The sequence below is a fragment of the Lissotriton helveticus genome, chromosome 12, assembly GCF_964261635.1.
Source record: "Lissotriton helveticus chromosome 12, aLisHel1.1, whole genome shotgun sequence".
NCBI lineage: Eukaryota > Metazoa > Chordata > Amphibia > Caudata > Salamandridae > Lissotriton > Lissotriton helveticus.
In genome coordinates this window covers 854,591,580-854,606,679 of record NC_136073.1, presented here as the reverse complement: position 1 = coordinate 854,606,679, position 15,100 = coordinate 854,591,580, and the positions used below count along the sequence as shown (strand labels likewise).

General features: G+C 46.8%; 1 protein-coding gene across 2 annotated transcripts; it reads left to right on the top strand.

The window, feature by feature from the left end:
• Positions 1-7,619: 7,619 nt before the first annotated feature.
• LOC144799045 (perilipin-3-like) lies at positions 7,620-14,734 on the top strand. 2 transcript variants are annotated; one of them, XM_078670207.1, is made up of 8 exons: positions 7,620-7,670; positions 9,535-9,640; positions 10,260-10,455; positions 11,028-11,110; positions 11,524-11,821; positions 12,532-12,731; positions 13,054-13,170; positions 14,012-14,734. In XM_078670207.1, exons 2-8 carry the CDS (start codon positions 9,575-9,577, stop codon positions 14,372-14,374), a joined length of 1,323 nt encoding a protein of 440 aa, XP_078526333.1. In that variant the 5' UTR covers positions 7,620-7,670; positions 9,535-9,574; the 3' UTR covers positions 14,375-14,734. The 2 variants fall into 2 exon arrangements, with proteins under 2 accessions (XP_078526333.1, XP_078526334.1); XM_078670208.1 differs by having other exon boundaries at positions 7,638-7,670; positions 12,532-12,668.
• The last annotated feature ends 366 nt before the right edge of the window (positions 14,735-15,100 follow it).

The following is a 15,100-nucleotide window of genomic DNA, read 5'->3' as shown; positions in this document are numbered from 1 at the left end:
AGGGCAGGGTTTCTCAACATATTGCTGTGTCATTGCCCCGCTCGGACTGGCAGCGCCATCGCCACCAACAGGTGTGATGCCATCTCTGCGTTATCTCAGTCCTTGGACTCTGCATCAGCTGGAAGTCCCCTGTGAGTGGTAACATTGTGCAACAAGGCGCATCTTGCGATTATCTTTCAGTAGATCACAGGGTCACCTGTAAGGCTGCACCGGATGTAACATGGTCATAAACATGTGACTTACCTACCAGTGGCAGCTGGTGATGTTTGAAAATGGTGAGGCGTAATACTTGCTTTGAATTTCAGTACGCATGCGCATATGTATGTAGGTGGGCTCAGTAGGGTTAACGCCCAAGAACATTTGGAAACACAATGTAGTAAAAGTAGTAGAGCTATGGTTCTCGCAGAGATACAAACTTTAATAAAAATTATATGAAAAAATAAGTAAGGACATATATCACATAGGCATATAAATATCATAGCAATTGCTCACAGTCATGGATTGTCCTACAATTTTGTTGAAAGCAGTCCCCCAACATCCCCGTTCCCTCTGTTACCAGTGATCGCAAACAACAATAAAACAGTATATTCTCCAGGGTGTCACCCCATCCCTACCCAATTCTTGTTTCCCTGTCCATATTTGTCTTGTTGGTGACTCTTGGGCAGGCAGGTTCCGTCATGATGCCCCACACACGCCCCCTGTCCGGGTGCGCAATAGCGAGCCTCAGTCAGGCTCCCAGCCACCCGAGTCATCCCTTGCAGGTTGGCAGCCACACTTACACTGCTTGTGAACTCTCTACAGTGGGCATTCAGCTGGAGGTTCTCTCAGGTCAGCCAGCATGGCTGCCCACACCCTCAAATCATCCTCAACTTTTCCGTCCCTTCTAATGTGCTTCATGTGTATCTCCTCTGCTACTGCCCACTCGGACATATCCCTGAGCCAGTCTCCATATATCGGGGGCTCTGCCGCTAACCACGTTATAGCTGTGTGGCATTTCACTAGCAGAAGACCGAATGATATGAATTTCCTGCAAACTTTTTGTTTGTAGCAGAAGCAAGCAGGCCCAGTGGAAAATGCTTAAGTGTGTGCTGGACTGCCCATCCAGTGGCCCTATTGAGTTGCTCTATTAAATCCCACCAGCAGGGTGCCAACAAAGGACAAAACCAGACTATGTGTAGGAAGTTCACCTCAGGTTCCCTACATCGGGTGCAGCAAGCTGCACAGGTGCGATATATATAGCATTCTTGGGTATAGGTAGGTCTTACGTATATAGTTGTACTGTAGCAATTTAAACTGGGCATTGGTACTAACCATCCTCACCCCTCCATGCACTTGTTCCAAATCTCTAGCAGTCATGGCTCTTCAAATACTTTTTCCCCATTTTGTGTGTATTCAGAATGGTGTCTCTGGGAAATCGTCCCGCGACACTTGGTAGACGTTGGATATCTGTCGTAGTCGCCCCTCTGCCATGGCTAGGAGAACAGTCAGCGTTTGGGAGTGTGGCGGCACCTCCAGGAAGCACGGCCAGAGCTCAAGTGCTGTGGCAAAAATCTTCGTGTACTGAAGGTACTGACAAGGTCCCAGTGCAAAGTAGGCAATGGCCTCCTCTTACGTGACAAGGGGTACAGGTCGCCCTGAGTGTTGCAACCCCCATCTTTCCATTTTTGTACTGACACAGTCCCAGATATCTTGAGAAATGGCTGCAGGGACCCCAGCGGCATACCCGGCGCGTTCATGTCTCGTGTATCACTCTCGTTACGCCTTCTCGCAGATCCTACACACTTAACATATGATATACGGTGTGTTCGGAGGGGATGTACGATGTAACAACGCGTGTTATTACAACTCGTGCTGTTACATCGCAGTCGTTACAACGACTGCATGTTACAACGCTATACCTTTACAACGCAAGTCTTTACATCGACTTGCGCTAGGTGGCGTGCTAACATTAAAAAAGTGTAATTTACTATTCCAACTCCAGTCCACTTATCAGTAGGGAAGGTGTTGGGATAGTAAACTACACTATTTTTAATGTTAGCACGCCATCTAGCGCAAGTCGATGTAAAGACTTGCGTTGTAAAGGCATAGCGGTGTTACATGCGGTCGTTGTAACGACCGCGATGTAACAGCACTGCGGTGTACTGATCGCGTTGTAAAGGATGTTTCCCGTTCGGAGGCACCTTCGCTCCATCCATCAGCAAGACGGGCAGCGACGTCACACCATGTGAGCCTTGCAGTAGCCCTTTCTCTCTATTGTCATCGGGCCCAGCCAGTGATTGCACGCTGGAGGTGCGTCGTCATGTAGAATATCCACATTTGGGACTTCTAACCCCCTTGTCCCCAGATCCTCTTAAGCGTGGGCAGTCCAACTCACTTCAGCCTACTGGTTCAGAGCAGATCTCAAATATAACTCTATTTCAGTAAAAATAATGCTGGAGAATCTCGTAAAACGTCCCTTGCAAAGTGTACAGGCGCCTGGGGAGCATGGCCATTTTTACTAGAACAGTTCTACCCATCAAGGAGAGGGGGAGGTCCCACCAGAACCGTACCGAGGCCCGCAACTCCTCCCCCGCTCAGCCGACGTTAAAGGTTCAAGAATCTCTTCTCTGTGGTTCTCACGGAGGTACTTGATATTTTTAAAGCAACACAAATGTCTGACCTTACACCCACAGAGGTTGCCCCACAAGATAGGCCGCGCCACTAAAATTAACACCGAGCACTCTAACCGGGAAAACCAGCACAGTAGACAGTATATATCCAGAATCTTTTGTGAAGACCCTGCCTCAAACTCCAACATTCTGACAACTAGTTGTGAAAATGTAGCAGAACTCTAGCAACAGTGAGGAGTTATACAAGAAAGACATGATGCCCAGCAGGGAAATAAAGCAAGTCCCTGGGACATGGATGGATTAGTTTGGAGCCACCCACACTCAAATCGGCCCACAAGAGGCGTCAGCAGGTGCTACTGGGCTTCAGAACCCAGTGAGGACGGTGGGCAGAAGACAGGTGCAATACTGATGTGAAAGATGGGGTAAAGGCAGTTATCAGCAATCAGGCTGTCAATATAATCTAAAGGTGTAACATGAAAAAAAAGAACATACTTCCTATCCAAGTTCCTCCAGACTCTTGTGTGGAGACCATGCCATTCAGCTGCAACGAATGCCATATGAAAGCAATTTAAATTACAATAGGTCACCCAACAAATAGGCTATCTCCCAACCATACATTACAGAATAGCTACTCATTCGACATGTCATTTGCACACTCTCCTGCATCATCACCATGCCAAAGCACAGCATCAGGTCTACAGAACTATGACTGTAGTCCCCTACCAGCCTTCATACACTACGCCTATCACTTCCCACAAAGGTCACACTAAATGGACTCTACCAAGCACACAACTTATCATCCTCACACACTTCTGCATCACTGCCATGCCTCAGCACAGCACACAGCCGGCTGCCACACTCCTGAAGCACCATGCACAGGCCTTCACACTCCACACCCTATACTTCCGATATCATACTATAAAAATATACTGTCCAAGCTGGGCTGCTGCGTATGCAACAGTACTGGAGAGTGCTTCAGGGACACATCAACTTTTTGACGGACTATACAAATGCTACAACAAAATACACTTGGTGCACCCAACCCAGCATCCGTCTATCCATCTTCTATTTATTATTTATTAATTTAGACAGTTTTGTATAGCACGAACAAGACCCTTGCGGGTATCAGAGCGCTTTACAGGGCACATAACGGTGATTGACAAATACATAAGAATACACTGGGTTAAGGGAGTACATCTAGATTACCATTTGTAGTTCATAAGTACAACTTTGTCTGAAAATGTATGAGATCTGTCAACTGTCTGGGAGCTGTGCACCAAAATCAAATGTGGCAGGTTAGGCATTTGATAAGAGTAGTCCTGCCAAGTACCTCGCATCAGGTGTTAGACTAGCGCATTTCAGTGTGGTACTCCGCATTACCGCACTGAAATGCATTGTCACGCCTATGCTGTGTGTCAGCTGTCACTGAAATTGCTGACTAAAACTGAGAGTCTGTGGCAGGGTGCCGCCTGTGGCTTCCGCGCGCTGCTCCAGCAGGCTTGGGGCTTGCAACTGAGCTAAGCTGCTGGCAGCTTTAGCTCAGCTACAATGTATCGAGATTGTGATTCCAACTGCTGCGGCTCGGCTCTTCCTGTTAGCCTGATGTCATAGCGGGGGACGTCACATCCTGCTGCCAGAGCGCGGGGAGTATGTTTTGGGAGCTAGAAGCCAGCTGGCTAGTTTGCAGGCAGCACAGCATTTAATCGTGGCTGGAGGGAGCGAGGGTGCACTGCATATAATCATGGCGCCGGACGAGGGCTCGTACCGGCTTGGTCCGCCACGAGCTAGCTGTTGTTATTCCCACCCCCCTGCTGAATTCAATAATTTACTGTGGCCGACGGAGAGGGGTCAGAGACACAGGAGCCGCCAGGACAGTCAGTCTGTCCCTGGACGGCCCCGCCCGGGACTCACAGGAGTGACAGGACAGCAGCCAGGCCTGTACGACTATCACTGGAGGTGGGCCGGAGGGAGCGGGGAACTAGAATTGCCACGACCACCGCGGTGGCTCGCGGTCCGAGCCTGACTGCAATTTATGGAGCGCCAAAAAGTTCAATGGCAATTTTGGTTCAGTGGGTTATGGGAGCCCAGCTACCAATCTGCTACCTCTGGAGGTGTCCAGGGTCTTGTCAGCAGGCACTTGACATGTAGACCTCACCTGAGACAATTTTTTCATAAGCAGTTGATATTGTGACGTGGATACTGAGATGTGCTAAGCTCGAGCTTTGCTAGGGAAAGATTGGTGTTTTCCCTGAATAGAGGTGGTCCCAAGTACAGTGACTGTTTCCTAAAGTAATTTAAAGCAAAATCTGTATGATATTTTATTAGCTCTTCAGCTTTTGCATTCACAATCTTGGAACCATTGTATCACTAAATATCGTAACTTGCATTAGTATCGCTGAGCAATATAATTTGAAAAATAATTCTTGTTAAATACATGCACAAAAAACTATTTAAAATAGTGCATGTTATATTTTATTGCCCAGGCAACAGCTTTAGCCCAGCATCAGTCCACAGACCTGCAGGTACCTTAACTCACTGTCTCTCGAGTACAGCTCTCTTTTATCCTCGCTCTGTCATTGACAGTCTGGCTGGCAGCTCTTACCCGTTTAGGTGCTACAGTGCATATATAAAGTTTTCTTCATGCTTATGACTTCTCTTCAACGTTACTGATGAGGAATGTCATTTAGGAATGGCCGTTAGTCTAGACACTTTCCATATTACTACCATTACTCTTTCTGACTTTAATACTCGTTCCAGGCTTTTGAGTTTAGGATTAATGGGACATTCGTCCTCAGCTGGGAAACTGATAAAAGAAAGTGATCCTCTTCCCAAAATGTATAGTGGGTTAGCAAAAAAATGTAACTGCCCACCGCTTTTGTTGCCTGTGTCAAATATCAACCGTTTCTCTTTTGGTGCATCATCGTCTGCCATATGTTTCCTTTTTCCAATAAGGGGTATACCGTTTTACACACAACAGCGCCCTGGCTGGCTGTAACCTATGTGTGCCTCAGCCTCTCTCTCCTGAGACTTGACCGATGCCGAGTGTCTGTGGCCACTGTCCGATCAGGTTACAATGGTACTACCGTAGTTCTCTTCCATTTCTGGTGCTTTGCGGCTGTTTTAAGATCTTCTTAGAGTTTCTTGTTGCTAAAATGCGTGTCATTTCTGATATTTATATGTTCCCCTCGTCTTCATTGCTTGATTTTGCTCGGGAGAAAGTGTCACTCATAGTCGTTTTAAAATCACTCACAATTACACTGGAATTATGAAAATGTCACACATAGCAATCTCAAAACTTGGCAGCTACGTAACAGTTGCCCAAATTATGGGGTGCTGTCCTTCGCAATCTGGATACACATGCAGTTGATAAGGCTAACTATCAGACCAGAGGAAGGGAAACGCATACAGGCCAGCACTCTCGCTTTAGAAAGGGGACTCCCTGTTTTCCTAGTAAAAAAAATAAGCCATTGTAGTGTATTGCATTCTTTAAGTGCTTGGAAATGTTCTGTGTTGAGCACGAGCTGAGCATCCGCACTCAACTCTGTTATATGTAATAACGCCTTTGTTATTGTTTAAACCTTTTCTTCAATGATAACAGTATGGGTGTGAGCAGGGATCCTGTTACAGCTACAGAAAACTGTTGGGAACCAGGCTGACAAGTCGTGTTGTGTCGTGGGCTTCATTGTAAGGAAATAAATGTACCTACTACATGCTTCCTGCTGTGTTAACTCGCATTCATTTCAGCCATTTGAGTTTTCTCCCACTTAAAACGTCCTCATCTCCGAATCAAGAAATTGGAAAAACTGATGCCATCAATTTCACTATTAAAACTCCCTCATGGCTGTTTACAAATGTTGCCATGATGTATAACAAAATGCCCATGCTAAGAATCTTGATAGCCCGCACAAAGTTCGGCTCAGAAGACTCTGAGGTCAGTCCTCACGTACACTTGATACTTAACTGACAGTCAGCCAAATAATGCACACCAGCTCGTCACTGTCACTCACAACCCATATCCAATGCTACACGCATGGCTTATGCTGCCTGTAAGTTGCATCAGATTTATTTATTTCTTGCGATTTTATATAGCACGAACATTTCCCGAAGGTGTCAGAGCTCTTTACAAAAGAACCAGTTGTGTTACATTAGGATTTTGAATTACATGAGTTACATAGGAGATATCAACAGGAAAAATGTACAAGTTGTAAAGTCACTCAAGGAAAAGATACAAACAGATAAACTCTAAAATCACATAGGAATGGTAGTAAGTACAAAGGACTACTACATATGCTAGTGGTTAGAGATAAAAAAATATATATACAAATTGCAAATTCACTCAGTATTACATATATTACAGATTTACAGAGCAGGGAATTCTTGCCATCGTTCAGGAGGCAGGGGAAGGAAGAGGGAGGAGAACAGAAAGAAAGGGAAAGGGAAAGGAAGGCAGGACAGTTCATTTGCAAGCATCCATTTCTGGAGTGTATGCCTGATCTGTTGTATGTTGAGGATGTATGAGTACATTACGACCATTTGTTTGGGGTTGGGAGGAGGTTGGGTTGCAGAACAAGAGTGGTTACCGGCGATAGGTAGGCTACAGCTGTACAAGCCTCTTTTAGAGCACATATTACATGTGGAATTAAAAACAATTCTGGTCAGCAGCATCTGTGCCGCAGACATACCTCTGCGACGCTGGGTGTTCAATCATAAAACCCCGTTCCAAGATGGCGGCAAATTGAGCAAGCGTAGCCTGTCATAGGGAGCAGGCGGCGCCCACGTCTACGACGTAAACCCGCGTGCTCACATAAACACTAGAACGCGCATCCCATCTTAGTTTGGCAAGGAGAGGCGGTGCATACGGCATCTTCCATAGCTGAAGATGTCAGCCATGTTTTGCCCACACCCAACAGGTCTGCCGCTGTGATGTGATCCGTCAGGTGACCAATGAGTCAGCGGTCCAGGATGTGTGACTGGAAGTAACGCCCCCAGTGACGTCATGCAAGGCATTTAAAAGGAGTGTGGGAGGGCTTGAGGAACAGCAGCTGCGTTAAGGCGAAGCAGGTGAGTGAGAGCATGTTGTGGTCAGTCTGTCCGTTGCTATGCTCTTTTAGGTTTCAGGGTCACTCATTAGAGCGGCTGACTTTCTCTCGAGGTCCCTTCTAGATTTTCCTCATGTGCTGTTCTTGTTTTTCGGGTGGGGCAGGGTTAGACTTGAGTTCCCTTTTCGTTTTGTAGTCTTAGTAATTTCTGGGGGTTTCATCATAACCATGTACACCTACGGCTTCCATTGGCTTTCTCTTATTTGGTCTGATGGACGGCAAGGGTAGCTGGCTTCTTTGGAGGTATTGTTTGCTTTGGGGGTGTGTGCCTTTTCCCTCGAAAGCTGTTGCTTTTTTACTTACTTTCTTCCTTGAATATCTCCTGCTGGTTACTGTTGCCTCTTTAAGTGTTTGGCTTGCCGTATGTTGGTCTTGTCAAACCTATTTTAGTCCTTTTCTCATGGTTTCTAAGACAGCAATGTTGCTGCATCTCTTTATGCTTTTAGGATGTCACGTGCTGGCTCTTCCTCAATGGATGTCCATGAGAGCAGCATCCCTTGGAGGAGGCCAAAAGCTGGCCATCTCAGTCAAGTTTCCGAGTCATTGGCTATCTGTGATGTAGTCTTTATACCCCATATGTAGATTTCAGGATTCTGCTCTCCAGTTTTGGTGACCCCTGGTGTTTGTTTCGAGTTCTTGAGTTAATCATCAGTCTGTCACAAGCAGGCTTCCCAGGTGTGGCATTTGAGCGTTGACCCTTCCCTTTAGCCCTGTAATTGCAATTCAACCCCAGAGGACTTGGTGTTTCTATACTCTTTCGGCTCTGCACTGATCTCACATGGCTAAGATGCTCATTTCCTTTTAACTCATTATCTTTTGGCAGTTTTCATCACTGGACCTTTAGCACTAACATTCTTTGTTCGTTTTAGGGTGTGCTCCCCCCTTCATGCTAAAGTTTATATTAGTGCATTTATTTCAGGAGGCTCGTGTGCTGTTTGCAGTGGTCCTTGACACTTGCCCCCCCCCCCGCTTTTTCCTTAGAGTTATTGACATATTGTCATTTACTCCTGCTTTGAACTTTAGAATATACAAGTAGCCTCTTGTGTAGCAGTGGTATCAGGACTCTAGGATATAATCGCAGAAGTGCAACTGGGCAAGCTGAATGGGTATGTTTGGCCATATGTTGTATCATTCCCCAATTCTTAGCAGGGCATTACTCTTAACTAGACTCATTTGATTTTTCTCTAGGTATGGGCCATCCAATTCCAATCTTACCGGCTTAGATTGGTAACCAGTATTGTTGACAGATCTTGAGCAATTGTTTTGCCAACCACTTGAGTAAGCTGGGTTCTCTAGGCATGCTGGGCACACAGCCCTGGACCTTGGTACTTCTTGAGATGCTGGCAGCCACCTTATCTGAAAGGAGATAATCTCAACCCAGTGTTTTTGTTCCTGATAATATTCATTGCACTTAGCCACGTGATCAGTTAATGAGTGAGTTTTAATTGGCCTGCGTGCCAAGTAGGCCTCTGGTCTCGTTTATTTTCACACATCTGTCAAATTTCAGGATTTGGAAATGCATTCCAGCTGTGAATACTGGATATCAATCTCTGCTGCTTCCTGAGTGGGTTAGCAAATATTCAGACTGGCAGTGTTGCAATGTGGGCAGTCTCTGGTCAGCAGTCAGTCTGGGATGTCAGAATCTGGCAGTGGCCCAGCTGGACTCTGCAGTAGCCTGACCAGGGCAAAAGTTGCATTTGACATGAGGTGATGGAGGGTGGGTACCAGTTAGGTCTGCAAGGTAAAGTGGGTGCACACCTTTGTCATGACTGATTAGAAGCTTTCGCCTCGTGGCACTGCACTTTACTCTTTGGCTTCTATTGCAGATAACTGATTACTCGTACCTGCTAGCACCCCCCTTTCATCATGTCTACCAACGAAAATGAGAGCCCTGCCTCCACAGAACAAGGTACCACTCCAGACGAGCCACAGGTAAGGCCTACCTATGTTAGACTTGGGTAATGGGGCTCCCCTAGGATTGAGGGTGTTGAAGGTATATTTTATAATTCTGTATAGGATAACTTTTCTTGTTCTGTTTGGTTTTGTGTAAAGATCCTTGCGTGATTGGATGACCCTGTGGCTCAGTGCCATTAAAACGCTCCCTGTCTGTTATACGTAAGTGAATTTAAACTAGTTGAACGGCATCTTAAAGAGATCTGTTACTGTCTACAGAATTGGATACCCAGGTTGTAGCATGTTTTTAGTACTCACTACACCTTCTCAATCCAGCACACTTGAGCTTTCATAGCTTATTGGACTTAAATTTTATTCTGTGCACCATTAATGCTAACTGGGCATCTGATGGGCAGAAGGGGGGGGAGGGCCATGGAGGAGGCAAAGGATAGGCCTACCCAAGAATATTACGGTAGGAAGTGTCTTCAGCTGGAGTATTCGTTTCCTCGCCACTTGCTGTGTGCTGCTGGCCTGGCTGTAACTTGAACAAAGCGCAGCCCCCCGGTTTACAAGTGAAGAGTGTCTGGAAATTACTTTCAGCCAGGCTTCCACCTAATGGCAATCTTTATGTATTTATTTTTTAATATATTTTTTTTAGAGTGTGATGAGCAGGATGGTGAACCTTCCCTTGGTCAACTCTGCCTATGACATGGTGTCCAGCGCCTACACTGCCACGAAAGACAACCACCCGTACCTGAAAACAGTCTGCGAGATGGCTGAACAGGGAGCCAAGACTATCTCCGCGGTGGCCTACACCAGTGCGCAGCCAATCCTCAACAAACTGGAACCTCAGAGTAAGATACTGGCAGAATTTCTTGAGTGTCTCAAACGAGTCTTATTCCAGCAACACACTACTCCAGGCCATAGCTTAGCTGCCACTGACAGAAATGCAAATCCTCTTCCCTTTTGCATCAGTCCATTGCTTGCATTATGCCTCTGCCCCCACTGTTGGGGTTTCTTGGCAGCTCCGACTGAGGCTGACTTTGTAACTGGTTCCTCTCCCTGAGCTCGCAGCCTGACCTTGAAGAATGCAGGCTCTTGTCCAAATGACTGTCCAGCCGGCCTTTGTCCCAGATACACTGCGAGGACGCGAGCAGCTGGCTCTGTCGAAATGAGCAGTTGGGCCAGATCTTAAGTGTTGCATGTTTAGTTCAGCCTGAACATTTGGTGTAGTTGGGACACTGCTGAACTTTCCTTTTTGGGCTAAAGTGTATGTACCGCCACCCCCTCAAAGCTCTTTCATAGATGGTCCTGTTTCTCACCATGTCATAGGACACTGCTTCACGCATGCTTTGTGCTGGTTGCTGCAAGTAACCTATAAATTGAAACTTGGAGTTGCAGGGTATAACACTGTTTCATTTCCTAGTTGCGACTGCCAACGAGTACGCCTGCAAAGGTTTGGACCGACTTGAAGAGAAGCTGCCAATCCTGCAACAGCCCACTGAGAAGGTAAATGCCCAGCTCTAAGAAATGGTGGTTGTGTGGGCAGTCTTTTGGTGACTACTGCTCACTGTTGCAAAGTAGCCCAAGTATGACATGAGCTAGTTTCAGGGTCCTAATGAATGAGCAAACTAGGATATGCTGTAGTCACAGAACAGTTAATATGGGATCAACCAAAGCTGTTTTTAGAATTCTCTGGTGTTGCCTAAAGTCTTATTTTTTTGCATCAGTTGGTGTCAAAATTCCTTATGGTACACCTGCAGTTGGTTCACTTTTTGGACGGCTCTACTAAAAGCAAGTTGCTTTTTAGCTTCATTTAGACGCACAGTTTTCCAACTGGGCAGAAGTTTGAAAAGCTAATTAGGCCCTCTTCCCACGCTTCCTTGTCCTCCCTCTGTTTCAGTTACCTTTCTCTGTTGTAGGTGGTGGCTGATACCAAGGAGCTTGTGACCTCCACAGTGACCGGTGCCAAAGACGCCGTCTCCAGCACAGTGAACGGAGCCAAGGATGCAGTGACCACGAGGGTGACCGGTGTGGTGGATGCAGCAAAGGGTGCTGTCCAGGGCAGTGTGGATATGACCAAAGCTGTGGTGTCCAGCAGTGTGAACACCGTCATGGCCTCAAGAGTTGGACAACTGGTGTCCAGTAGTGTGGACACCGTGCTGGGCAAATCTGAGGAACTGGTTGATCATTACCTTCCCATGACTGATGAAGAACTGGGTAAACATTAGTTAATTACTAGAAATCAACAAGAGTGTTTAATGTCTGGAAGAGCCAGTAACTTGTTCAAATCTCCAAATTTAGTGTCTTAACTTGGTGTTTGTCTTTTGCATCCTGTAAGAACTAAAATCATCCCTGGTTGGCTGCCGACCCTCTTGCAGATTACAGGATTGAATGTGAACTGAGCCTTCTACTAGCATTTCAGTGTGGTAGTGAAGTGTCAGGCTTCCTGTAGCACACTAGATTATATGGGGGGGGGGGTGATTTAGTATTGGCTTGTGGAATATCGGTGCTCGAGTAACTTGAGGACTAAGAACTTTAATTCACCCACTTTAGACCCTTAACTAGATGTTTAGTTTCCTCAAGTGAGTTTTTTTTTTTTAGTAGAAGGCTGGTCTGCTACTTTTGAGGCTGCTTCATTAATTTAAAGACTCAAAGTGGCAGACTCTATTTCTTCCCCTCCCTTTGCAGGCACACTTGAATACTATTGTCCCCCAGCAGCCCAACATTCAATTGCCACTGGCATTAAAGTTTGCAGCTCACCACCTTCTGCCATGACTGTCTCCTCACGCGTGTGCTTTACGCATGACCTGCAGTAGTGTCCATTGGCTTTCCGCTGAGGTTGTTTAACTAGTGTGACTGGTGCTGAGATGGTTGAAATGGATGTCCCTGATTTAACATGGCAGTCACTACTTCTCTCCTCCCTTCAGCTCAGCTCGCTGCATCCGTGGAGGGTTTCGAGGTGGCGACTCTACAGCAGCAGAAGGAACAGCAGAGCTACTTTGTGCGTCTGGGCTCACTATCGACCAAGCTGCGCCATCGTGCGTACCAGCATTCCCTGGGCAAGGTGAGGAATGCCAGGCAGAATACCCAGGAGGCCCTGTCCCAGCTGCAGCAAACCGTGGACCTGGTAGGCACACGATGTCTCCGTTTGCACGTCACCCCATGATTGCTGTCGCATTCTCTGGCCCTTGCTGGATCAAGGCCCGCTTCTCTCTGTGCTTCTGCCCACACTGCTCCGTAGCATGAATGCTAACACTTATGTCCACTCTAGGGTATTGGTAAGTGCCCCAAAGTCAATTCTGTCTCTCCTTCATTTCCCCACATGGCTCTCATACACTGCCCACATCTGCTTCTTCTAATCTGGCTTCACTTGTAATCAGTACTTCTTAAGGGTCACTTTGTTGCCTCCTGTCTCTTAAGTAAGGTCTGAGCCTGTGACTTGTTTGTAGATTGACCTTGCGAAGCAGAGTGTGCATGGAGGCCAGGAGAAGCTGCACCAGTTCTGGGTGGAGTGGAGCCGCAGGCAGCCGGGAAGCGGTGAGAAGGATTCTTCGGACCAACCAGAGGTAACCAAAGCATGGCTTGTCCTACAGCATCACTCCTGTCTGATGCCTGCATGGACTACTTTTTGTAGATTGTTTTGGATACATTAGTGTGGTATAAAGGAGTCACCCAAAACTGCACTTGGCAGCAGGGAAGTGTCCTACATGGGATAAAGTTAACCAGAGCTTGGCTTTGAGGAACAACCCGTTTAGCACTCCACTTTAGTTTCCAGGTTAACCAGCTGTCAAGTTACTGTAGTTTCTCCACCTAGCAGATGTTGTCATGAGATGTTTACCAGCAGTGATTACACCCTTCAGAAATGGTTACTGGGCCTACCATCCGTGTTACAGATCTGCTGCTGGTGTAGGATGTGTAGACTAACTTTGGAAAAGCCATTGGGCCTGGCTTTAATGTGAAAACACCTCTAAACACAGGCCTGTGCTATTTAAACCATTTCTATTCAACGGCACATTAACTGTGTTCAGCTTATCCCTTTGGCTTTTAAGTCACACCTTTCTGAAAGTAATGCATGCAGGAGATGGATATCGATTGAGACTTCCTGGAGACTAGGTGTACTTCTCAGATGTTAGTTGGTTCACTTGCTATGTTTCATTTGTTGTAGGCTCCAGAGTTTGACTTATTGTAGGCTTAGTTTGTGCACGGCCAATGCTGGGAATGGGGCGTCCACCCACATTTCCCTAACCGTCCTTGACGAACAACTTACTCCTGGGAATATCATGCTATTGAGTAGCTGTTGCAAAAAAGTGGTGCTGTTTTGCTCGTGTTCAGTGATTTGGAGAAATGTTGGCCTTGGAAATAGACTGCAAACTAGCTATGACTAAATTATTTTTTGTTGATATCTAGCAAATTGAGTCCCGTACCTTGGCCATGACTCGTAACATCGCCCAGCAGCTGCAGACAACATGCCTGACCCTGGTATCCAGCATGCAAGGTCTTCCCGCCAACATGCAAGATCGCGTGCAGCAGCTGCGACAGAACGCAGAGGAACTGCACAACTCCTTCTCAGCGGCTCGCTCCTTCCAAGACCTGTCGAGTGGGGTCCTGTCCCGGAGCCGCGACACCATGGGGAAGGCCCGGCAGCATATCGATGAGCTGGTAGACTATGTGGTTGTGCACACGCCTCTCACCTGGCTGGTGGGACCCTTTGCCCCTCAGCTGGTGGAGCACCCGGAGACCGTTGAAATTGAAATGCAGCCCACTCAGTGAACTGTGTGCACATAATGGTTTGCTTGTCGGTTACTAACCTGATTCCCAGCACTTTGTAGAAGCCACATTGCAAGGCTGGGGGCTTCTGCGACCTGTAACCAGCATGGTGCACTTGTTCGTGCTGTTTTTTTGTCTGTGCCTTATGTCCATAGTTTCATATTGGGCAGTTCACTATCATTGCACTATTGTTGAACGGCTTATACCAGTGCACTGTTCACTAGGATGCCTGGCTACGTCCACACACCATGGTCCCGTTTACATGCACAATATGCTTCTGGTCTGCGGTTTTTGTAACAAATGAATTTGTAGTTTTTGTATTGCAGTTCATCACTTTTCACCAAGAATAAATCTTGTACTATACTCCCGCCTCCTCATGTTTTGCACAGCCCTCTTTTGGGGGATTGGGGTCTTGTTGGTGGGTCGAATGCAGGTTTGATGTGGTTCACGAGGGTACTTTGTTCTATTGAGGCTTCGCTGTTTGTAGGGAGGGGGTGTTGCTTAGTAGCGTTGCTCTTATTTTCCTTCTCTCCCCCCCCCCCCCCCCCCCCTCCCAAAATCATTGACCCTAAATCCTCTGGTCTCATTCTAATGTAAATTAACAAGTCTACTTTAGGTGGAAGTTCCTACCCCACCCGCTAACCAATATTTTTAATTTCTGGTTTAAGAGGCAGTTTCACTCCACTAGGTGAGTTGTCAATGGTGTGAGCCAGAATCTGGGTCACGTAA

Coding starts and splice junctions, on each gene's coding strand:
- LOC144799045 (XM_078670207.1), top strand. CDS start 9,575: ATGTCTACCAACGAAAATGAGAGCCCTGCCTCCACAGAACAAGGTACC. Junction 11,111..11,523: donor TGCAACAGCCCACTGAGAAG/GTAAATGCCCAG, acceptor TCTCTGTTGTAG/GTGGTGGCTGATACCAAGGA. Junction 12,732..13,053: donor TGCAGCAAACCGTGGACCTG/GTAGGCACACGA, acceptor ACTTGTTTGTAG/ATTGACCTTGCGAAGCAGAG.